A 25738-nucleotide genomic window follows, 5' to 3' on the forward strand; every position below is an offset into this window, starting at 1 on the left:
TCTGCAAATTCAAATTAGAGCTCTGCTGAACAACTGGCATGATGTCAGCAAAACACAGTTTTAAAAAAATATTCAACATTTGATACCTCTAAGTGATGAATAGTTTTTTGCTCTGCCAACAAAACCTAAGCTAACTGGGCTTTTACATAACAACGACAGGCAGGGTAGCTTTTAAATGTGAACATATTTAAATATGCAAAGCACATTCCCATGTGTCATTTCCACCATTCTCTCAGAAATAGGAATTTATTTCCTGGGAGCATAAGGAGAGTCAGAAGGGAGAAAAAGTACATTACTGTCTCTTAAGTTTGGGGGGTTTTTTTGTTTGCTTATTTAGTTTTGCCTTTACTGATTTGTTTTGAGTTTTGGGTTTGCTTGATTAATTCTTTTTTTTAGAAAAATACTATTTTCTCTAAATATGTTTTTGAAAGCAGTTAAAAATTTTGCCTTGTGCTCGGGATATTAAGTTTTGGAACATTCCCTACTTACTGTTATTTGAAAATGTCTTATTCCACATTAAATACAAGAATTTAAACAGAAATAAGAGTGTGAGAAGAAGTCCTCCCACCTGGTAATTATTTTGTACCAGTGTTGACTGCCGTCACATTGGAACACAATGTAACAGGTGAAGGCACACACTAAAATCATCCTCTAAAGCACATTTCAAGGCTAGACTTGGGTCACTTGACATCAGCCTTGCTCAGCCTTTAAGCAAAAAGCCAGTAATTCATTTTAAAAGAAGTTTTACGTCTACATAAGGGTGTAGAAGCACTTTGATTGCTGTTCATCAACAATAAATCACGTTCCTCTACTTAGTTTATGTATTTAAATATTTTCAAGCTCGATATACATTCTGTTTAGCTGAGTGCAAAAGAGATGAAATATTGAAAAGCAGCTCCCTATGAGATAAATTAGTCCTCTGGCAAAGAATACTTGTTTCTGCTCAGAAATACCTGAAAATACCCTTCCCCTGGACAGCTGGATTGTTGTGCAATCCCCAAAGCTGTTTGATTCAACTTAACAGAAATGAAAAAAATATAGAAATTAAAATAATTACAATAATCTCAGCCATGCAAAATAAACATTTTAAACATGAGAAAATATAGCAAAAAAAAGGAGAAAAAAAACCCCAAACCAATTCAACAATCCATTTCAAACACTGAGAAGGATACACCTGTAGAGCTACAGCCAACTAATACCAAAAGCCTAAATATATTCAAACACAAAAAAATCCTAGGTGATTTTTTGCACACCTCTGACAAAAATTCCAAGCAAATTACTACTGTGTGAGCCTTAGAAACAAATCAAGCCATTTTAAAATATTTTTCTCTCATGAGTCAATTAATTTCTGTGCCAAGAAATGAAAATACATCTAACAACATAAGTTCATCTTCCAAAAACATATCTGTAATTTGAGGCAAAGCAGACACAATTCAGGTTTGCCTGGCTATAATTATCTCATGAATTGGTGACCAGATGGCAGAGGAAATACAATTATATGGCATATAAAGTAATTCTTACAGAATCTTGTATATTGAAGGTTACTCTTGGCCCAGGGGACGCAGCATCCACACGGATATCTGGGAGGTCTTCACTGTCTCCCAGTCGAGAGCTGCAAGCAAAACAAAACCAAAACAGCTTCTTGAGTTGTACCACTCAAAGTACTACAAGTACTTTGTAGGGTCATGCAAACATTTAACGACACAAATACAAGGTTACACTTATCATTTTTTAAGGGACGATATATAAAATCATAATTGAAGCACTTGGGTACATGAAAAGGAAGGAGGGTGAGAAGAGAAGGAAGCTGCACAGGACTTGGCCAGTACTCTATCCCTGCTAATTTCTCTATGCAAGCTTTTCAATCCTGAGCCACCATGCAGAAATTACAGAAAAGTAAGCTATTGGTAATCTGCCACATGGGACAATTATTCACACAGAAAAAAGCATCTCCCTTTCTTCTTGTCATTACAACAGCCCTTTTAAAAGGCAGATGATTGCAAATCAGATGTAGAAAACAAGACTATTACACTACACCATTTTTCCTTCTATATATTTCTTCAATGTGTTTTGAAAACAGGATTCTGTAGAAAACCCCAAGTTGTTGTAGAAGTAAAATCTTCCCAGAGGTTTCAGAAAAATGAGAAATAATGCTTTTTAGAACATGCCTGCCTTGCAAAATTACCTCTTTCTATCCAGTTCCACCACAAACAGCTGCTGCCTGTGGTAAAAGGACTCTTGAGAAAAAAGTCCAACTTTTTTCCTGTTCCATGTGCTGCTGTGGCTATCACAGATCCCAGATTCCCAGAGGCTCACCTTGTTCTGTCCATTCTCTTCAGAGGTGGCCTCCCTGATGCCGAAATGCTCTTCGATCGGCTGTAGCTGGGTTTGTAGCTCAGACCCCACTTGTCTTTCAAGGAGGCAGCCTAAACCAGAAATAATACGGAAATGCAGCAACTGAGAACACAGAGAAAAACTCTGGCAAGCTAAAATGCTAATGTACGTGGGAGTGTCAGCAAAGTAAAAGGGTTTTTGGGACGTAAACACTCAAAGCAGCCTAATCCTGCTCACCCTCATGCTGGATCTACGGAGCTTTTTGCGGACGTCCCTGCGGATGTCGTTCACAGCCACCGACTCCAGCTGCTGATAGCGCTGAATTTCTTGGTTTATGGTCCCTTCACTTGCACCTAATTTCCTGGAGGTAAAGCATGGCTGAGTTACCTTACAGATATTATTTCCACGACTTCAAAACACTGTGTTGTAAGAATGCTTTATCTGGAAATTACCCCATTTTCTCTTTTGTCGCAATACTTATGACCAGTGCCAAATATAGCCAAGAAATACGAAAACAAACATTTAACCTAAATTCCTGATTTCATTTAAAATATCCCTCTGAATGGTGACAGCAATTTCATTTTAAGTACAAACAGTAAAATGCATATCCCTTTTCATTATTTAACACATAAATACCAACCTCTGTATTCCCATCACAGACAGATCCATTTATATTAAGTCTGTCTTGGGGAAGAGGGGAGAAAAAGCCCAAACAAGCCCAACAAACCATATTTGAAAATACTATTAATAAAACACACAGAATGTCAGATGAAATTCAGGAAATCTGAAATAAGTTTTTCTTAAGGGTTTTCTCAAGTACAGTATAAGAAAGTTTTCAAGTTTTATCTTGAAAACATCATGTACAAGATGCAAAATAAAGTCAATTTAAATATTTTTCTTCTTCCTAAGCTTATTACAGTTTCAAAGTAATACATTTTGCTAAAGTAATCAGCATAATAAATCAAGATGGAAGTATGATTTTGAATCAATAGGAAGAGGATTATATATCAGTCATTAAAATGCAGAGTCAGAAAAATACAGACTAATCTGACACTTATGGAACAACCCGAGAGATTTGAGAGAGTACTTGCATACATAGCCTTTGCTTTTGGAATCCTTTTATTTTCAAATAAAACCAACGATTTGCACTTCACCCTAACAGTGCCACAAGATGTATGATACAAATATGAAGCAAATCCCACTTACTTTAGGTCATCAATGACTTTTGCTTGCTCATTGAGCTCTCTAATATCAACCAAACGCTTCATAAATTTCCTTCCTCGCTGTTCTCCAGTTTGGATACTGGAAGCTCCCTGCCGCCGGTGATCAACGATCTCCTGTTCAAAATGAACATTTCATTAATGTCCTCATGAAAAATTGGACATCAGTACATTCTGAACAGCAGGCAAAGTGAATTTCACACCTTCAAATTTGGACTAGTGCATGCAAAAGAATCAATTTGTGTGAATAGGCAGCTGATTGGATTTTTTCCAGTGATCCAAAGCCCATCATTCAGTTAGACACACTGTAACTACTACATACATGTCCCCATGAGCAGGATCTGCCTGCTTTCATATGTGCTCTGCTAGGCTGGAGCAAATCCCGCTTCGCTGAGCCCAAGAGATATTCTACAGGAACAGAGTATCGGTGTGTTGGGGGGCTCAAACCCAGCAGGTGATTTACAATCCGCTGCCCAAATGTGAGCTTGCGTGCATCTCCACCCAAGGAACCTCCACCTGATTTCTGAACAACAAACAGGAGCATTAGTGTGCTGGGATAATGTTTCCTCTGTCAGCAGGCTGGAGACATTAAGGAACAGCTGTTGAAATGGTTTTGTAGAAAACCAAAAAGCAAGGTCAGCAGCATATTGAGTACAAGTAGGTTTTTAAAAATTTTTTTCACATTAGTAACTTACTCTCCTGTGAAGAAAACCTAGAAGAAAGCCACAGCTTTTACAGTTCAGGTACCTGAGGTTAGGTGCTGCATCCCCTCCATGTTTTCAAATCCAGATCGTTATTTCCACATAACACCAGTAGAAATATGATCTGCAATTTGTTGCCTTTGAAATATGGAGTTAGAAAACACACACACAAACGTTTCTTATTTGCAATGAGACCTGCATGAGCTATAAAGACTTGCATGCTGGACTCAAGATTAAGACCTTTCCATTTGACAGAAGACTTTTTCCAATTAGTAGCACTTATTTTGGTGGATTCACTTACTGCATGTATAGTGGGAGACATGGTGTCAACTTCATCCTCATCTGAAAGGTCAGCTATGTTCACAGAGTTGAGGTCAGCAATGTCGTCAATATCTTCCTCTCCTGTCAAAGTTGTGAGGGTGTTGCCCAAAGCATTCAGTCTTTTCCCAATGTTTGGATCCATGTGGACATCAATACCACACATCTTCCACAACACATTCAGTGTCCAGGTTCCAGCACTACTACTTTCTGTGTTAAAAGAAATAAATCAGTTTAAATAGTTTTTCCTCTTTTAAAAAATCCCCCATAGTGGATTACCTATCCATTAGCCAAAACAGTGTTTTTCAGTTACAAAGAACTGTGTTTTCTGCCCATTCTGAGAAAAACACATCCCACAACTGAAATGCTTTATGAAAATACTTCACAGTATTTCTTTAACAACTGATATAACATAGGCAGACCTAATGAACATACATTCCCTTCAGAGCAAGTAAAGAGCATCTCAAGCTTCAGGTGATACAAATGCAGGCAAGTTCACTATTCCAAAACAGAATTTCTAACAGCAAGAAACATAAAGCACGTCATTCTGCATGTACAAATGCTGACCTATTTATTCAAGTCTTGAACAATGATGCTGGAAGATATTATATGTGTTGTGTGCCTAGTGAATATCTTGTCTGCCCAGGATTTTTCTGAGTGCCATTTTTCAACATCAAAATACAGACCCTTGCTCTAAGCACGACAACACAAGATACTGGTTTTCTTTCTAGATGGAAGTACGACAAATACAGAGACTGACAGCTATTTCTGAATGTTCTAGAGAAGGTCCAGACTACTTAGACTGGGCAGAGAGGGAATTTAGGAAAAAGAGAAGCCTTTTCTGGGAGAGGAAAGGGAGGGATGGCAGCTCAGGGTGCAAAGCCTCAGCATGAGGAAGATTGAGCAATTCCTAAGACAGGAAGCAATGTTGACTGTTATGGCAACCCTTGCTGACTCTTCTCCAACCAATTAAATTAAAACACAGTTAAAGGACTTCAATTTCATATTCTGTGAATGTTTTTTTATGTAGTAATTGATTTATTAAAACAAGCACATTACCTGCTGCAGCTTGGCCAGTTGTCCTAGAGCACACTTCATAGGTACCATCTGGCACAACACCTACATGAAGCACACAAAGCAAGTCACTGATTAGGCAGCCAGTAAAAGCTGCTTTAGAGCAGCCCTTCCCAATCCCACCCTCAGTCTCCTGCCTGCCATAATTAAATAATGACAGGAGTTCTAGTTTTATTACCCATTGAAGGACTTCTCATTCAGTAAAGTGAACCTACTTGGTAACACAAAATTCTACATATGTATTTTGTATAAATATACATATGTATTGAATCAACTTCAAAACCCATACAAATTTTAGAATTTTCACATTATAAAAAACATTCTGTATTAGACTATTAAAATCTTACTGGGATCTTATGTAATTGTATAATAGCAATGTATCCAACTCTTACAATATCTCTCAGGCAGAGCTTATATTATTACAATGATCTAAAAAGCAGAAAAGTTCATTAATAAAGGAAAACAACAACAACAAAGGAATATAACCTTTTGGATCCATATTATTTTGCTTTCAAAAGGCCAAAGTATTTTATTTAGGTTTTTTGGGAAAGCTCAGCTATTTTTCAAGTCAATGGGAAAGGCAAAAGTGGATTTATATCTGAAATACACTTGTCCAGTATGAAATCACCTGCACTTACATGCATTCATGACTAGATCTCCTCTTATTTCCGGTTTCCAGTCATCCCAACTTGTCTCAAAGCCATCAGCAAAGCGGATGCAGAAGTTTTTAAAATGACCTTTGCTAACTAAAGACTCTGAGGAGCAGGCAGTGATGAGTGTGCTTTCAATAGTCAGGACCAAAGCAGAGCCAGTGTCAAGATCTGCAGAGTGGTTAGACTGGAAAATAAAATCACAGGGAGAACTTACTGGTCAATGCAATGTCAAAGTCATTAAATTTACTAAATGCCATTTATGTTTCCCTATTAACTGACTTCCTACTCGTATCTCCTTGTATTTTTTCTTCTCTGCAGAGAGTTTCAAAAGCATCACCTCTGCCCATACCATGCCTTGCATTGCTGTCTCCTAAATTCAACATCTACATTATAAATTTATTAGGGCAGTGGGAGTCAAGCTCATCTGGAAAAGGAACAAAAATCCCTATTTGATCAAGGGCTATAATCCATATGGCCCCATGACCACAGAACACAAGCCAAGGATCAATTCTTTTCTCCAAGAAAGATGACACCTGACTTGACTGAACAATGACAAAAAGTAGCTTTAGTTTTTATGTGATTTTTTTTGGTGTTTGTTTTGATGTGTACAATTATGTACAATCCTAAGTGTACAGATTGACTGATTAATTTCTAGCTCTGTATATGTACATCTATAATTATGTTTCCCTGTAAAAAAGCCCACATATTTCCTTTTATAAACTAGACCTTTTTTGAAGCTTCGATCACCTGGTTCTTGCATATGTACACCACACACAGATTGGTGTTTTAACAGACTTCCAGTATTCAGGCTTTTGCTTACCTGGGGTGTGTTTGTGATAGGCAGGCAAATTCCTAAGTCATTGACAGTCAGCTGAAGGAACAGGGTCCCAAAAGCCTGTGCAGAGGTTTGCTGGATTCCAGGCAGCATATCCACCACTTCTTTTGTGGCCATATGAATATCTTTATGCAAAGCCATTCTCTGTTCATTCCAGTTGTCATACGCTGCCTTGTAGTTCAGCCAGAATAGCACAGCTTAATGAGGAAACCAAAAATGCTTTATTGAAATCAACACCTTGAAAAAAATAATGTACATTCACTAAATAAATGCTTTTTGTTCTCCCTTTTTACAGCTCCTCCATTACTTGAAGTCAGAGGGGGTAGAACAATGTATATAACACGTTCAGGGTGCAGCAATCAGGCTTGTGCTTCTAAGGACAAGATGGAAAACCTGATCACTTACCATCAAAGTTAATACATTAAAATACAGAAAGTCCTGCTGTTCTCAGCTTTATTCACCTGTGAGGATTTACAACAGCAACCTTCTCCAAACCATCTGAAAACTAATCACCTCAACATGTCGAATTTTTGATGTTTGATGACAGATTTATCAATCTGTTGGCACGGAGGAGACCTCCCAAATTTTTCAGCTGCTTAACATGCAATATATTGAATCTTGAATAATCAAGATTTTTGAGAAAAAAATCTCTTCCTCAGTATGAACACAAACTTGTAGCAATTGTTTCTACAATACCTCTGTCAAAGGCCACGGGCTGGGCAAAAACAATGGGTCTGTTCAGAGTAATGAGCACAGCTTCCCTGTCTGATGAGCCACTGATTTCCTCTCGGAGAGCATTTCTTAATCCAATTCTTGTCTTGAAATAGGCAACTTGATGGAAGTCTGAGCCAGCTTCTTCATAAACCTTAAAACAGTCCAAAAAATGGGAAGAGGTAGGGGTTTGCAGCAGGGAAGAGTTCAGGGATGGGGAGGGGAAGAAAAAAACCCCCAAATTATTGCATTTGACAAAATATAAAATTAAAACAAGTTGCGTCCTTTCCTCTTTTTCTCCTCTAGCCAAAGTCCCTTTGAGGATCTTCAGTATTCTTGCATTAAGGTGTGATCACAGCATTATTTTCTTCATTTTTCATAAATTGTTAACTAACGTAGCTATTTATATATCCAGATCCTCTACTGTGACAGTCGATTTATATGTCCTAAGATGTCTCTTTGTCTGTTTGTTTCTAGGCATCACAAAACACTTTCATATCCTAGAACAAGTGATTCCAGGTAACAGCAGGTTTAAAAGAGTACAAGAGGTACAACTGTCAAACCAAGACAGACAAATAGGTCAAAATGTAGGTCTAGCAAAGTTTGGATTTCCTCTGATCTTCTTATTTCATTCAAATATTCTAAATCATTATATTAATATCAAAAAAAGTTTTGAGTTTGACTCAGTAGAAAGGCTATTACTGTTCTAAAGGGCTAAGAAGTTCTAAGATATTAAAAATATGGGGAAAAAAACCCAGAAAAAACCAGCACTGCAACAACCTCTTGGCTTGATTATGTAATTTTTCAATCACACATTATTAAGAACATTACATGCAAAGATTTTGAGCACTAACCTGATGTTTAACAATCTGTCCCAGTGCCAGATTCAAATCCACCTGGCATTTTCCAAACAGTTTGAGGTAGCTGCTACTTCCAGGCATTGCTTTGGTTTGCAGTCTGTTGGAGAGCTCAAGTTCTATCAAGCCCGTTTCAAACCTCACAGCACGCATCGAGGGAGTTGTAGCTGTCACCTGAATTCCCTAATGGATAAGGAAGGTACCAAGTTAGGAGCATCTGGTTCAGAGACATGATGAGAATGGAAAAAAAAAAAATCCACTACTGTTTTGTCATCATAAGATTACCTTAAACTGCAGGCTCAAGGAGTAAAGAAGAATTTTTGGTTTATCTCCATCTGTTGTGCCATCGTGTTCATTCCAAAGGGGTATTGGCTGCTCCCCTCCTGTACACATTAAATATGCAGTCACAGTTTCATCACAGAAAACATTTAAAAACCAATGCATATAAAAAGGTGACCATGAATTAAGCCTCTTTTAAACAGTCACCAGTTGAAGGTTTATAAAAACAAGTGAGGATTGGAGACATCAGCGCAGATTCAGCTTCTGACATACAATTAATATCTCTCCACTAAGAATGAAGGAACAGAGACATGTTACCCCCTCCTGGGAATCTTTCCACAGGAAGTCTCAAAGCCTGTAAGTAGTGACACCTACTTCTCAAAAAAATGTTATTTGTCTCCTGCACCAATGTATCTCCTAGTTATCTGACAATACAAGTTTAATACTTGACCAAATACTATGCAAATCCTATGAAAATGAGGAATTCAAATTATATCAGTATTTTTCCATGAGAGGAGGAAAGAGTATTCTGCAATTATTTTATTTTTGGGCGTACTTCCTCATCCTGGCACATTTCATTCCAAGTTATATACCCTTGAAGAAGCAATCTGGTTTTAATTCTCCTTGATATTTATCTACATCCCAACTTAGTTCATAGGAAGGGCTTGCTGCTGGAGAAGGCCAAGCGATTAATTGTCTCCAAATATGCCAATTGATCTAGTTACAGTTATTTGGTGGTAAGGACAAGCAGTTGAATCGTGGATTCAAAAAAACCCCAAACAGCAATAAATTTTTATCACTCCATTTTGTATCTGGATAATTTTCTTTTAATCAACACTGCCTTCAATTTCCAGATGCAATTATTACAGACTGCTCTGTTCATTAACTAGCTCTCAATCTGTGCAACTTCACCTTCAGTAATTGGTACTTACACAGTTTTTATATAAGGATAACATGCAAACAATACTTTAGTGCAACATAAACAGTAATTAGAAAAAATACTGCAGCACATTACACTAATTGGTGTTTTCAAGCCATTGAAAAAATTACTCTGCTCCAAGCCAGAGGGACCAAGCCAATTTCTGCCCCTGTTGTTCTACACTGAACATCCAGACCCATGGATTGTTGACCTGACCACGTCCTTGCTGAATTACCCCAATATGAAAGCCAACAGTCACATTTCAAAAATCATCAGGCTGCTAACGTGCAATACAACATTACAGTCTGGAAAAGCAGAGAACCAGCACTGCTAATAAATTCCTCACATAAAAACGCAGTGGAGATTGAAAGGCAGGCTCTAAAAAATACTGTAGAAGCTAATACAGGTTTCCTTGTTCAGCACTGTACGCTCCTCCACAAAATAATGTTCTAATAGAATAATGACAGCTGTCAGAAGATTTATTCATTCCCTAAGCATTTTCTTACTATCCAATACTAATATATTTTGGCTGGAACAAATATCAGGGTGTTTCTTGTTAGCCTTCAAGGAATTTGGCATTTTCCATTTTCTCTACTGCATTTTCTAACTGCCTCAAGGGCATGTCATGTGGACCTGCACCATTCTTTTATTGCATTTGTATACCTGAATATATACACACACACACACAGGGACATGAAAGGAGGTAGATGTACACACAGACACTCTTTTTACTTAGTTACCACTTTTTATTCTTTCTTTCCTCATGATGTTTCCAGCTATTGATCAATCTTCCTAAACTAAAAACTAGCCTTTTAGGGTAACTCAAAAAAATGTTCAAATCAAACAAAGTGAACACACAAAGTATCCCAGCCAAGGTCACACCACAGCGAGACATAGAGGCTGATCCCCAGAATGCCAAACAACCCTGCTTCCCAATAAAAGTCCTGCTTATGATAGACCTAGAATAATTTCCAGAGCCTCTGCTATCATTTCAAAGTCCAGTTCTGCTTCCTGCTGCTGCTTACAGTGCTAGAGGTGAAATGAGGGTGTCTGTGAAATTAATGAGCTGATCCTGAGAGCTACATGGCAAAGTTGCCATCAAACAAGGTCTGAGGATCTTACTTAAAGCAGCTTTTAAGTGTTCTGCTTACCTGAAACCTTCTGTATGACCTCGTTTACTTCCTTCATGAACACTTTTTGCACAAATACTAAATGGTTTAAAAGATCAGTCGTGAGATTATGTTCAAAGGAGCCAACCTGTGGAAATAGAACATTTGAGAACAAACCTTAGTTTTAAAAACAGTGGATTTTTAGGTTGGTTTTTTTTTTAGCTGGAAACATCAGCCTTATCAATTACAAACATGCCAGACTATTTTTCTGACTAGGAAATTAGTTAGTAGGAATGCCCCGCTTTTTCTACTAAGCAGCATCCCTTTTCTCTCTGGAAAAATTAACTATGGAAATTGGCACACAAGTAGAATTTATGAATAGAACACTCTGTGTCGAACAGAACATTTTCTATCATTAAGGTTCTATGTTATGTCATTATTCCACTTATGGAGCTGTCTAATCACAAAAAAAACCAAAAAACAAACCAGCTATAAAACAATAAAAAAAAATCTTCCAGTTTTTCACTAATTGGATTCAACCTGTAAACCTGAGAGTTCTGGAGGAGGCAGATTGTTTAAAAAAAAAGTGAAGATGCACAGACAGAATCGTAACAGAAGGGAAGTAAGTTATCAAAGATGCCTGCAGCCTTCAAGAGCTACCTCAGCCACACAGCGCAGGTAGTTGCCCTGCAGGTAGTAGCCTTGCTTGGCAGGGAGCTCATCAATGCTCCAGATCTGGTCAGAGTAAGTGTCGTGCTCTTCCATGACATATTTCCCTGACATGGTGACAGGAGGCAGGTTGAGACTGGCCGAAGGAGGAATGGTTGACATGTCAGTGGCAGAAACTTTTGAAGTGAAGCGCAGTCTGTGGTTTGGAAGCTCAAAATTAAATCTGGTTTGGGCACCTGTAAAATGAAGGCGGGGAAAGAAAAGGTATGAACTGGCAAAAGAATCTCTCATTTATCCTCAAATTTAAGAACAGTTTTGGAACAGTAGAAAAAAAATGTAAATAGTTAAAATGTTACTGGAGTTCACAGACCCAAAGAACTATAAATACCTATCCATATAATTGTCTTAATTCCTAAAGAAAACAAAGATTCCACAGTAATAAGGGGGAAGTCACACAAACCACCTCAAGAGTACTGAGGCCATACTATTCTCAAGTAGCATTACAAATTAAAATTTAATTAAGCAAAGATCATACACTTATTTCAGCAGTTAGAGGGAAGCTTCCTGGTAGGATGCTATATATGAATGTATACATGTCTTGATGTGCTCTTGCATTCTGCCTCTGGGAATTGTCTAGAACAACCACAGTGAAAATTCTCCATGTGGGCCCATCTGGCTGAAGCCCATGTTAAAAAAAAAAAGCAGATGGCAACAGATTCATAGCTCTAGCTATGACTCAACAGAAAAACCGGGTGCTTTTGGCTGCTTAAAAGCAGTAATGTTTTTAAAGCTCCAGAGAACTGTCACCTGTCATTCCATGACTCCTCATTCTTCCCATCTTGTATTCCGCCTTCAGGGAGGGCAGGAGCGCTGCTCCGATAGCAATCCCATCTATCATGGCACTGAACTTCAGCACTATGGGCTTCTTTTCCAAGCCTTCTGGCAGCTGGGGGAACTCATTTGTTTCAACTGGCGTTTGATTGATGCTCGTTGGAGTCTTCTCAGAGGGCAGAGGAGTGGCCACATCTTCTTTGGCTGGCTGGGGCCTGTGGACCGAGACCAAAGAGCAGGAAACCCTTCCTGTTAATCTGCCACAGACACCTGAGGTAACAAAACCCCGGCAGGCGGAGGGGTTTGGGAGCACTCACGCGGTGGAGGGCTGGCGGATGAGGTCGGAGATCTGCTTGGAGAGCTGGTGGGAGCTGCGCACCATCATGCTGTGCAGCGTGGCCGGGTGCTGCGGGATGTTGATGCTGATGGCGCCCACCTTCACCACGGCCGCGTTGTTGGTTTTCAGCCCCCTCTGGGCGCTGTACAGGGCCTGGGATTTGGCAATGCTGCACTTCACCACGGTTCTGACAGCAGAAGGGAACAGCAGTCATTTGCATGCCCTTCCAGCTGCACCTTACACTGCGTTTTTAAGTGTTAGCTGAATTTTGAAGTAGTACTGTTTGTCAACTACACCCACATACATCCCTTTTCTTCCACTTCACACATAGATGCACTACATGCCACAAACAACTACGCTACACTTAAGAGAACTACACATCATGCATGGCAAAAAATATCTATTCAAAACTGCTATCCTTGCTCAAAGTAAGGTCATTTCAGTGCATACACACCAGGCTGCACATAGACAAATTTGCACACACAGAAACAAAAAAAGAGCCTTCCATTTCAACTCCTGTTCAGGAATAATCTTGAATCATCCTTTTGGTAAAAAGTCAAATCTGAGTTTTGCATCCAAGTAGATCGTTGGAGGAAATACTTAACAGTAAATACACAGCATGTGATAGATGAATTTTTGAATTATACTGATGTTTAATTTAAACATATTATTCCAAAATACATCATCTAAACTTGATTTTAATGTTGAGGAGCATATGGTTCACAATGGTTACCCAAGACAAAAAAAATAGAACTGCACTAAGCTGACAGTTTTTGATGTCATAACAGAATTTCGGCATAGCAGAATTCACTACACTCCTATTACAAATACATTGGGGTAACACATTGATGTTTCTATGGTCAATTCCTGGAGGGTTACCCAATGGAAGTATATTATGCAGCCAACACAGAATTACAGCCTTAAAGAGAAGGAATGTAGTTGTCAAGATGCAATACATCAGCTAAAACGGCTGAAAAATAGACCATAAAATTGCAAAATTCAATGCAAGTCTCTCAAATACTGTATTTCAAGGGGTCAAACACTTTTTGTATCATATTTAAATTGTTTATAGACAGTTTGGTCTCATGGTGGAAGATACGATATTCTATGAACTCTACTCTCTAAGTAATGTTTCTTCTTCTTGTTATGTTAAAATGTCAGCAAGCCCAAAGCAACCTAGATATGGAAATACAAACTAAACCAAAAAAGACATCACCCTTCTGCTTACAATCAAGAAATACACAGCACTGTAAGGCAACCACTGGCCTATCAACAGCAAATTAATTGACTGAAGTTCAAGGAACTCTCAGATTTTCACAGCTATGCAAGAGATGCAAGTGACCTAAAGCAGTTCAGAATTAATATTTTAGGGCAGACCATCAAGTAAAAATTACTGCAAAATATGTGATGAAGGAGGAAATAATTCACAACAATATTCAGAAAAAACATTATACAAAGAAACATTACTTAAAGCCAGAATTGCTTTAATCCACCTCTTTAAAAGAAAAACATCATTATTTTTCTTGATGTTTGCTCATTTCCCACTCTCTTCCTGCTACCACTCTGACTCAACTGTTGTGCAGCCAATCAAGAACACACTTCCATCTCCATCTATAACACAAAATACTACTGCATTCAAACAATTTTAAACATTTCCTTAATTAAAAATATATTACACCAGTATAGCTGGTCCAGAAGAAAAAAAGCTCAGCAAAATTAACTGTGCTTTTCTCCATATTTCATGCAACAAATTAATTTTACTGCTGCTTGCCTACAAAAAAACTATTTCCATGACAAGAATGAAATGTGGAACAACTGTCTGGGTATCCATTTATTATTAAAGATCTGCAGTTTGCTCAACCACAGTGATATGCCTGTAACACATCTGGTTATAGCTCATTAAAATCATTAATGATTATTTCAGTTATATGCTGGTAATGCTTCCAGAAAGAATTCTGTATTCTCACATCGAGACCATAAATGATCACTCTCCAGACAAATTTGTGACAAAAAGTCTTTGTCCCACTACAGAACCTACTACAAGGCCAGTACTCAACAGATTTTTGGGAATGTTGTAACAAGCATGTTGGGGGGGGGGGGGGGGGGGCGGGGGAAGTCAGCAGGAGGCCTGTAACACACAGGAGCTACTGCACTGAGTCAGCCGAAAACTCAGGCAGCAGCAGATACCTGAGGTGTAAGTAAAGGGATCCTTCCCTTAATTTCAGCCATAAGGAACTGGAACTTTCTAAGCCAGAGGCTGCTCCATGTTCATGACTCACCACCAGACCTATCCAACATGGATTTATCCAATCCCTTTAATCATTTATACTTTTGTTGACCACACCATATGGCAGCCAATTCAACAACTCAGTGATGCACTGGTTTAATGCTGCTACCAGACATAAAGGAACACAAATCCCAATATTTTCCCTACATCACTTGCAGTTTTTCAGTCCATCACCTCTCCTTCCAGAGCTATAAGGACATTTTAAAGTTAATCCTGCATTACCAGAACACTGAGTAAACAGACACAAAGAGGAGACCTGCACCCACACACACAGATCTTCAGCATGCCTGGGAATTAAACCAGCACACAGGGAAATAAAGACAAAAAGGACTGGTCCTGTTCATGATACCACAACTATCATTCCAAGCACAGTAGTTTCAAAGCAAATCTCACCTCTGTGTTCCCTTACATTTATCATCAGTATTTCAGCTCATTAACCTAAGTACAGAAGCAGATCTAAAGAACTTAAAGGCCAGTGAAACCATTCTAACATTGCATCAGTCAGTGCAGTGTAATAGCAGTCCCTAAAACTATCTTGCTAAGATTGACAAGGGCTTTTTCAGGCAGTATTAGCAGGCTTCATTAAAAAAGACTTATCTAGGTAATACTAGATGGTGAACCAAGATGTATTCAAGCAACAACTGCCTCCACAATCACACACAGTAGGAAAGCAGCCATTATCTACACAACACAGTGTTAATTGCAAGACTATTAAACATAATAATATGACATACAGAAACTCTTGTTTGGCTGTGCTTGTAGGAGATGTAGGAAAATCCTCCAGTCTACAGATGAAGATTGAAGAGAAAGCAAGAAAAACAAAAACAAAGCAAATAAAGAATAAACAGTCATGCAAAATTAGTCAGTTAATTACTTGTAACCCACAATATGACATTTATTTTCAAAATTAACAAGGTGAAGGTTTTGGTTTTGCTCATGTTTGTTTTTTGCTCTTCTTGTTTTTAAGATTTATCATTATTTCCACCCTTTCCTTTTGTACCCTCCCTATACGTAAAACAAGCATGAAGAGCTTCGGTCACCTTCATGACTGTCAGATTGGAACTTTTATTTAACCCCCTGAAACAAACTTACTGGAAGCAATTTAGCTGAGGAAATGATAAAATTCTGTAGGTTTTAACTTCTAGGTAACATCCTCCAAAGTACCCAGGAATTAAAAGGAGAGAGAAACTCAAGTGACATTGTTTAGCCCCATTCTACAAGAGTCCTGTTCTAAGACCAGTACACATACTGAGGGTTACCCAGCTAACACCCAAATTGTGTGAGGGTGATCTGTGCTACAAAGAATTGTGGTTCAGCTCATTCTGCAACTCAAACAGAAAGAGATGCAGCTGGGAACAAATTAAAACAATGCATGGCCTTTTTGAGTCTGTGAACCTGGCAGAAATAAAAAAGCCAGAAAAATGTGGATGCTGAGCAAGTGATTCATTATGTTCATGCATAAGAAGTGGTTCTCTTCCTCTCCCCTGCCATGTTGTGTCAATTACATAAAAGCTGGAGAAGGGATATTAGAACTGTAAAACTAACATGAGAGAACAAATAATGATGCATCATGAGTGTTGAAAAAATATATCTATTAAAGAAAGACTATAACTCTTAAACAGGAATAATTACCATCAGTAGATTAACTACTCCCTACAAATCTCATATGATTTCAACCTACAAGTTTCTAAAAGGAATTAGAAGCATAAGAGAAAGAACAAAATTCATACCACTTCTATGAACTTGAATAATTTTAAATTGTGAGACCTCCTACTTACTGGATATTTGGAGTAATTCCCTCCAGCAAAACAATATTGACACCTCCTATGTGAGCAGTGGCACATGTCTCAGTCATCTTTTGGTGTAGCACATCTTTAGGAAAAAAAATATATTTAACAGCATATCAGTCAGTACCATACTTCAGGTATGCTTACTGCTTTTTAAAATACTGCAGCAGGAAAAAAGCTGAAAAATTACAGCTTTAGCAGTCAGAATAAGTGATGTCAGGTATAAATTGTGACAAGAAGAAAGCTTTTGAAAATGAGTGACTGTCTTCTAAGAGAATTTCCTCCATGGTACTTTCTGAAAAGCTGGCATCCTTTTATAATCCTTCAGCCTTCTAGTAATAATTTTTTAAAAGCATTTGTTGAATATAATTATATTACACACACACTGCACATACACATGTAAAGCTGTCATGAATTGAAGTACAGAGCACGCTTTTAGCCCATCCCACCTTTCATTTTCTCCTTCAGGGTGAAGCTGCCATGGATCCTCTTCAGCTCAGATTCCATGGTGAGGCCACCAATGTCAGCCTCCAGGTGGGTTCTGTTCACCATCCCTATCCCAAAGACGATGAGGGTCACGTGCTGCGGCTCCGAGGTCACCAGGCTGCGCTTCCGCCCGTTGTCCTGCTCGTTCTCAAACACCACCCTGCAGGCAGGCTCCGTGGGGCTTCGGACACCTGCAGAAACACCAGCACTTATTCAAGGCTTCATTTGTAATAAATCCTTGGCATATCCCATTTATATTTGTATTTCAAACTGAGGATCACACATCTTTCATGCCAAGAAAACTCTTCAGGAAAATTGTCTGTGCCTTGCTCACTCCACCCCAATAACATTGCAACTGAACTGAATCCAAGACACAATGAAGACAGTAATCAGTGATGTGGTTTCATTATTAATCATTGATATGCTCTTATGAACCTTATATAAATATTTGTAATAATCTGATTTTATTGTTATACCAGAAAAATGCCCTGAGAGCTTCCAATTGTCCTGTTTATTTTTTGATCATTCCACAGGCAAAGGTTCTTATAATTCTGTTTTGGATGAACAAATTGTCCTTTTCAACATTCAGGAGGCTAAAAACAATCCAAGAAAATTTACATTTTGTGCAGATATTGTAACTGTGGATATGATATTCTGTGCATGAAAGACACTGGTATCTGTTCAATACATTCTGACACTTTCTCAAGCTTTTTGTTCTTTAGTTAAAAGAAGTCCAAGGAAAATATGGCAATAGAGCAACTATACCATCCCCTGCATATTCACAGCAAATAAGTTCAGCAACAAAGAGAATGATGCTAAGTCAGCTCTCAGACTTACTCTGCTGTGTTGAAATACATTGGAAATAGCAAAAATCACACCAGATCTCAAAGTTCTAAGTGAAAATATGGCCCAAACACTTGTAATCTTCGTGGGACTTGACCAAAACCACTATTTCACCTTTCCTTCTCTCACAGCAAGATTCACAGATTTTTTTTTTTTTACTGTCAGTCATTCTCAAGGCAGAGATGAATTCCCTCAGGGTGGCTTATGTACATGCTTGCATATTTTCACAGAATGATAATACACAGCATTTTCAGTGCCCCCTTGAACACACAACAGCACCTCACAAGGAACAAACTCAATCCACACTATGCAATTAGTGAGAAAAGTTAAGCTTTCCTTTTGTACATCATCTTGGTGAACTAATCTTTCAAAAGCTCACCTCTGTCCTCACCACTTTCCCCTCTGATCCAAGTTAGATGGGGTGGGCAGCTGACAAAAAACACCTGATGAGCAAGCTTTAGAAGCACCATTTAAGCAAAAGCACACACACTTGGTTATTTGGGTTCATGAACCACTTTACCTGTTGGCCCAAAGGTTTCAGAAGACTTTTCTAAGATGCCGGTAGGATCAGAAATGAGTGAATAGAAGTTCAGTAGCTTATACATATTTTGCCAGCACTCCGCAGAGGGCTCGCTCTGTTCCGACACGGTAATGGAGTCGGAGTCATCCATATGGATTGTCACGTGGTCAACCACGTCTTTGGAGCCTTTCCTGGACACTTTGGATGTCCTTCGCTCCGACCTCCCCAGGGAATTCTTGTTGCGAGCCTCCTTCTTGTTGTTGTCGTTGTTTGCTCTCTTGTTCTTGGTGTTGTTCACCCTGGTGCCCCCGTTGAGGCTGCCCCGGGAGCTGCGGCTGAAATCCGAGGAGCGGAAGTCCCGGTGCTTGCGGGTTTTGAAGGTGGGGGTTGGGGAGGCCGAGCCAGCCGTGTACCTGCTCAGTTTGATGTCTGTCTGCGTGGCCTTGATGTCATCAATCATGGTGCTGAACTGGTGGATGAGGCGTACCAGGGCCATGTCCACGTGCTGGCTGATGGACTGGCAGGAAATGGTGAAGTTGCAGTGGAAGGTGTTGTAATAGCGCTTGTTCAAGTCGTGGAAGGAAAGGGCGTTGGTGGAGTTGTGAGGCGTGCACATGGATTTCTCCATCACCACAGCGCTAATGCTGAAAGTCTCCAACATCAAAGCTGGTTTGAATTCCAGAGGAGGAAGATTGACAGCTCCTTGCCTAAGGAAATGAAAGGTACAAGTTACTACTGTGCTGCTTTTTATGAGAGTGAGTGTCAAATACCTTTTTTACACAGCTTACATCTAATTTATTGAACCCAGCCTTTTATTTCCCTTAGGATACCACCTTTTTACCACAGTTCTAAATATAATAAAATGAACTTTTACAGTTTCATACTGTGTGCTACTAACATAGAAATCATCCAGTTCTATGAAACATAGCTTGGCATGCAACAATTACATTATATCCTAAAGCTTTGCCCAGAATTGCTGTGGGGGAAGATTCAGCATTTTCACAAAAAGTCACGCCATTATTATTTACAGGATTAATTAGTAAACACTATTTCAGAGCCACTCAAATTCTCCCCCACTATTATTCCCACCAGTTCTTCCCTTTCCACAATCTTCAATTTTCAAAAGCAGCTGAGATTCAAACAGTTACAATTCCCAAATCATTCCATAGGAAGATTAAAAAAATATTTTAACAGGAAGACAAAATGAAAGATTAGAAGAATAAAGTGCTGCTCCTTATCCTGTGAAAGTGCTTTGGAAATCTGTCACCACATGAAAAGCTTAATTTCTGTTCTTTAGCCAATACACGCATGTTTAAACCTCTCATCATACCTTCGGGCTCGCTTGCTTTTCCTCTCCTTTGCTGTGTCTGAATCAACAATATCTGCTCTGAGGCAGTCCAGAGTTCCTGAGAAAGAGAGGTACTCTCCAAAGTACATCCTGTAGCACAGGGGCATCGCATCCTGCGACTGAATCCCCGTGTAACTTAGCAGAGGTTTGAAAACAACCTACAAAACAAAACCCACCCATTTAGTTACGGAAGGCCTTGATCATTTCCACACTCCTGCTCACCATTTAGTGATGTGCAACCCCAGTTACCTGTGCATCTGCCAGCTGGACAGCAGGAAAGCCCTGGTTGCCCTCTTCTACTCCTGCAATGTCATCCTGGCTGGTGCTGTGCTGAGAGTGGGTGCCATCCAGGGTGTTCTGGTCGCTGGACAGAACTGTGTTGAAGTCTGAAGCAGAGGGGATAGTAGGAAGATTGGGTGCCACACCTGGAAAATAAATACCCATGGAACACTAACACCACAGCAAATCTTACCACTGCTGACTCGATTAATTCAGCAAGATTATTTACACAGATAAACAAACCACAGTGGATTCTGTAACCTCACAAAGGTGGCATTCAGGACAAAGAAACGGCCTGATATTGCTGGAACAGGTAGAGATTGTCCAATTAAAATTTGGAAAGAGTCATTCTGCAGAGAAACACATCCCAGTTTACAAAGGAGCCACAATAGCTCAGCAATATGCACAGCACAATGATGTTTGTAGGATCAGATTGCTGGTTCAATATTAAAAACAAACTAAAACAACTTCCTATTGCCTAAGATTAATATAACACAGTTGAAGGGGTGTTAAAGAAAAAAGATTCCAGTGTAGTGTTAGTGAAAAAGAAAATTAAGACACACATTGAAAAGTCTGAATTATGACAGGCCAAGAAGCAAAATAAATGAGCTGCGATAAATTGTTACATCTGGTTCTTTAATACACTTATAACTTTCAGAAATAATTTTTTTCTTTATTCCCTTACACCAGTTAACCCATTTCAAAACACATGTTTAGTCTCAAAATTGAACTGAGAAAGAGCAAGGATTCCAATGCACAAATCACAAAATAAGCATATGCAAATTAGATCAAAAATAGCCAACAAAACCAAGGAACTCAGCAACAGAAGATGATTTTATGGCGTAAGTTTTGGCAGGTACACATGGCTTTGGCAGCTACACTGACAGCTCCAAATGCAAGAAAAAGCTAAATTTTTGGAGGCAGGGTGAGGCAAAAGAAAACAACAATTTTGCTTAAATCCCATCTTTTCATTTTCCAGGTTGCTGTGAAGTCCTACGAGTAATACTTTGAACCAATTAAGTCCTGTTGACCATAAATCACTCTCTCAATTACTTTCAGTCACAAAGTGGCAAAGACAGGCACAACCAACCCAGAACCTCCTGGAGCTCAGCTGCAAATTAGCAATACCTGTTGGAAGGCTGTTGTGCCCAGACTTGGTGGCTGGACTTTCCTGCACGACACTTCCCCTGTTGCCCACAGCATTGGACATCCAGTTATAGAAACTCACAGAGGAGGGCTCAGACAGCAAAGGGTGCTCAGACAACATGTCTGTGGCCACGGTGTGTCCTGTGGAGGTAAAGCAGAAACTTCAGCATTTCTTGCATCCAAGCTAGGAGAAACAAGGAACACGGCATGATTTCACTGCCAACACCTATAAACTATAAAAATAAGCCTAATTCTCAAGGTTTATTCTACTAAATTATGTGTCAAACAGCACTATGGGTGCTACCACAGAAGTTACATGTGGCACTAATGGATGTTGCACTACACGTGGCTTTGCATTTGCTCATCTCTACCATTTAGAGGAAAGGAGTCATTAAGAAACCAAAATACCTTTTTTTCTGAACAATATTTCAGTCCCTGACAGCAAAGGAGAGAGGTTTTAGAGAAAATACAGTATCAAATACAGTACATAATTTACATATTAAGAAAAACTGATAACAATACACTCTGAAAAATAACACAGAGCATAAACACTTCAATGTTTCAAGCTTCTAAAATATTTGTTGAAAAGAAACATCTTCATACACCATTACTAAAAGTCTTCAATTTATCATATGCAAACTGTTACTGAAATATTACTTTCAGCTCTCTTTTTGAACTACTCACAAGGTTAAGAAAAAACAAATACAAAATGGTTATTTCCTTATTCATTCAAAAAGACTCGAAAATTATGCTACATCATACCTGTTTATGCTACATCATACTTTTTTATGCTACATCCTACCTGTTCTTGTTAAAGAACTACTTTTAACTGCAGTTGAACTTCTTTGAGGAGTCCCTTCCAAAAGATTGTGCAGGCTAGGAAAGCTCCCAGTGAGATAGCTGAGCAGACTTTCTTTCCTTGGGCTTTCCCTGACTCCCATTCCGGAGCGGCCAACGTGCACTGGTGAATCCGTAGCTGTATCTCCACTGGTGTAACTCAGGGAATGATATGGATGGATGCCCTTAAGCAGAAAACAAAGAAATTAATGAAGTACTGTGGACACTGCAAAAACAAAGCAATATAAGGTTGGAACACAATAATTTTGCTACAAGTTACTGGAGAGTCTTGCCAGTCTTCGGTTTTGTACCATGACAGTTAAATCCTTGTTTCTGCTGCCATAAATAAAAGACCAAAGGCTGTAAATGTTAGGGCACATCCTTAAATGATGCACGTGAAGTTAACTGGCAAGAAAAACAACAAAGAACAGATGAAGAATATAGACCAACTGCTGGAGCATCCCTTTTCTAAGGTCAGGAGCACACCTTCCACGTGCTACAGCTACTTTTTGCATGCATTTATAAATCTGCAGCTACAGAACTGCTCCAGAACAGGCCAGCCACAACCCCTTTGCCCTGGTGCCCAGTCCTGTGCACTCACCTTGATTTTCAGCACAGAATCGCTGTGAGTGTGAGTCTTGGACAACTTCCTCATGATCTCAGCACCAGTGACAGGCCCGGAGGATGCACTGGCAGGGGGAGGGCGATTGGCTGTTCCTTCCAGCAGCATCGTGTGCTCGCTCACGGTAGCTGCACCCAAGCAAACATTTGTCCTCATTTAGATATATTTGGAGAACCAAGATTAACTATTACCAGGCACATTTATCTACAAGCAGTCATGAACTTCAAGTGCTGGCACACACCCACACAGTGCTGTCTGATTTACAGACAAAAAAGAACACCTCAGACAGGGGTCTGCTGGGTTTTGTTTAATTATCTAAGTGTTTCTTCTTAATCTAAATATATTTGAGAGAAGGGGGCAAAAATTTCCTTTATACTGTATGATTACATACAAGTTTCTCACACAAACATCTTTGCTCTCTTAAAGCTGCTAACTGCTGCCTGGCTTTTAACTGAAAGGTAGAAAATAATTAAGTTGATTTATTTTGTGCAGGAAAAAAGACAAAAGATGTGCAGAAAGAGAGGTCTCCTATTTTGTTTCTTCCTGAACAATCACTAGTTACTGTAATACTATAATTGTCATTGTTAGCAGCAGCTTCAGAATGAAGGTGATATAAAAAAAGAAGCTTGATAATTCTAAAAAGGAGACCATAATGTGTCAAGCATTAAAAGTAAACAAGATACATATGTCTGAGAGGAGCTGCTTGCCTCTATAAATTTTTATGGAGATGATAACATGAAAATACCTGCATCAAATTCAAACTCTGCTCCATCAGCACTTGTGTCACTCTGAAGGCCCCCTCCATTGTCCAATCCAAGGCCATCCTCATGCTCATGGCAGGCATTCGGCTGCAGTTTCATGGGCTGGGTTGGTCTGTGCAAGCTGACTCCTTTAAAGGCTGGGGTGACCACAATGAACTTCATCCACTGCCTTGCTAAGGCAACCAGACCTTTCTTTAAGGTCACTAAGGCAGGAAGACCATCACTCTTTAAATTTAAAAAAAAAAAAAAAGCCATATTAAAAATTCATATCACAGCATTTTGAAGTAAACTGGAGGGGAGAAAAAGTCAAAGCTCTCTTAAATCTCTATACTTAAGAAGCTTATGACAAACATGCTGGCACCACAACACATCAAGCATGAAGCCAAGGAACTGAGAGATAAAAAATTACAGCTTCATTGAACACAGTAAATACATTTGTCGACATGACCTGAGGATCTAGCCCAAGAGGCCAAAAATAAACAACAGGAAGCAGGTTTGTTAAATAACAAGCTAAAAGTATTTGAGTAATTATCAGGCTCTGAGCTATGGGCTAAGACTCATAGCAACTCTGTACAAACAGAACTGAAATTAAAAAGATTGTTTTTTCCATTGTTCATAAGGAGTGTTTTAGGAGCATAAATCTGAGGCCAAATACAGGGATTGTTCTGATTACATCACTGAATTGTCCTAAAGAAAACAAAAGCTTGGTATTTTGACCACAAATCAAACTGTGCTATTTGTGCCACAAACTGTGCTATTTCTGATCACTGGCTCTCAGCTGAATACCAAAGTGTTTAAATCTGACAGCTGTGGAATTGGATTATGAAAATGACACAAAATCAGGAATAAACACTCCTCCCCTTCTGCCTGATGTTTGTTCAAATAACTATTATTTCCCACTACAATCTAGATATTATCATTCTAAAGCCATTAAGAAAAATATTACACTCTTAAACCCTAAAGTTTGTACAATTCTAGTTCCTTCCTTAAACTGTCTGCATTACCCCAGTGTTTCTAGAACACATGAAAACTAGTTCCAAGGAAAGAATTTGGAATAAACTACCAGTTCATGCACTTGCCTCAATATTTGAGACTTATTCAATTTTAAAATGATGAAAAATGAAATCTTATAAAAAGGCCATTGAAATATGATAGAGATGTAATGAAATCTGATTTTAAAAGCCACACACAGTTTTAAAGACATCCCTTTTTGGTTTATGATCTCATGTATTTACTAATAGTTTGATAAACATGCATATATACAGGTCATAACAAAAATAGCAAAGAAAATGAAATGAGAGAAACAACTTATCACTTCAAAGATGCATATGAGTCTGGGTTATATTTTCTTGTTTGTTAACCTTCCTCAAACTGTTGCCAAATTTAAGACATTAGAATTGGCATATTTGAAACTAAAGGACTGAGATTTCCAATTTTCCAGGGTAACTCACCATAGTGGCATCCTCAATAATGGAGTAATTTGCTTGATGAAGGTAATGGTGCAATATATTACAGAGTAAACAAGAGGGATTTTCTTGCAAGAAACGAGCCACTTTGGTAAGCCTGTTGTACTTGCTTCTCAGAGGGAAGTGCACACTTTTATTCTAGATTAAAATAAAAACATTTTCAACATATGAACATAACGGCAAATAGAGCACCAATGACAAAATTTCATCCACGACACAACAAACTTTTAACTTCATTTTGAGCTTCTGCAACAAGGATTTGCCTTATGGGTACCCATCTTATTTTAAATACTGCATGTGAAAAATAATTCTGGGTGCATATTTCTTTATATGAAGCAACAAAAGAAAACTCAAAATTTTCAATTTCAATGGATTCAAATTGCAGGCCTTATAAAGTTACATCTGCACTAACAGATACATATGCAAAGCTAGCTGCAGTTTTTGAAGAAACAGTTTATTCCTAGTTAAAGACAAAACAGGCACTTTTTAAAATCTGGTTTAACGCTAGA

The 25738-nt window shown here is 38.8% G+C and overlaps 1 protein-coding gene across 2 annotated transcripts in view; it reads right to left on the reverse strand.

Annotated features, from left to right (window-relative positions):
- KIAA1109 (KIAA1109 ortholog) overlaps positions 1 to 25738 on the reverse strand; it is an 87003-nt gene that overhangs the window by 13204 nt on the left and 48061 nt on the right. For both annotated transcript variants that reach the window (XM_041411920.1, XM_041411921.1), the window contains 27 exons: positions 25215 to 25367; positions 23748 to 23988; positions 22982 to 23130; positions 22346 to 22565; positions 21526 to 21684; positions 20368 to 20543; positions 20101 to 20276; positions 18771 to 19477; positions 17371 to 17598; positions 16913 to 17006; positions 15869 to 15919; positions 12828 to 13034; positions 12487 to 12725; positions 11671 to 11915; positions 11053 to 11158; positions 8989 to 9086; positions 8701 to 8886; positions 7832 to 8000; positions 7121 to 7332; positions 6286 to 6484; positions 5633 to 5692; positions 4557 to 4783; positions 3541 to 3671; positions 2572 to 2695; positions 2317 to 2426; positions 1522 to 1612; positions 954 to 1016 (listed from right to left, as the gene is read on the reverse strand). In XM_041411920.1, coding sequence (XP_041267854.1) covers positions 954 to 1016; positions 1522 to 1612; positions 2317 to 2426; positions 2572 to 2695; positions 3541 to 3671; positions 4557 to 4783; positions 5633 to 5692; positions 6286 to 6484; positions 7121 to 7332; positions 7832 to 8000; positions 8701 to 8886; positions 8989 to 9086; positions 11053 to 11158; positions 11671 to 11915; positions 12487 to 12725; positions 12828 to 13034; positions 15869 to 15919; positions 16913 to 17006; positions 17371 to 17598; positions 18771 to 19477; positions 20101 to 20276; positions 20368 to 20543; positions 21526 to 21684; positions 22346 to 22565; positions 22982 to 23130; positions 23748 to 23988; positions 25215 to 25367 — 4821 coding nt within the window. The remainder of the gene's footprint in view (positions 1 to 953; positions 1017 to 1521; positions 1613 to 2316; positions 2427 to 2571; positions 2696 to 3540; positions 3672 to 4556; positions 4784 to 5632; positions 5693 to 6285; positions 6485 to 7120; positions 7333 to 7831; positions 8001 to 8700; positions 8887 to 8988; positions 9087 to 11052; positions 11159 to 11670; positions 11916 to 12486; positions 12726 to 12827; positions 13035 to 15868; positions 15920 to 16912; positions 17007 to 17370; positions 17599 to 18770; positions 19478 to 20100; positions 20277 to 20367; positions 20544 to 21525; positions 21685 to 22345; positions 22566 to 22981; positions 23131 to 23747; positions 23989 to 25214; positions 25368 to 25738) is intronic.

This window comes from Onychostruthus taczanowskii, unplaced genomic scaffold (genome assembly GCF_017590055.1).
Source record: "Onychostruthus taczanowskii isolate IOZ18803 unplaced genomic scaffold, ASM1759005v1 scaffold38, whole genome shotgun sequence".
Taxonomy (NCBI): domain Eukaryota; kingdom Metazoa; phylum Chordata; class Aves; order Passeriformes; family Passeridae; genus Onychostruthus; species Onychostruthus taczanowskii.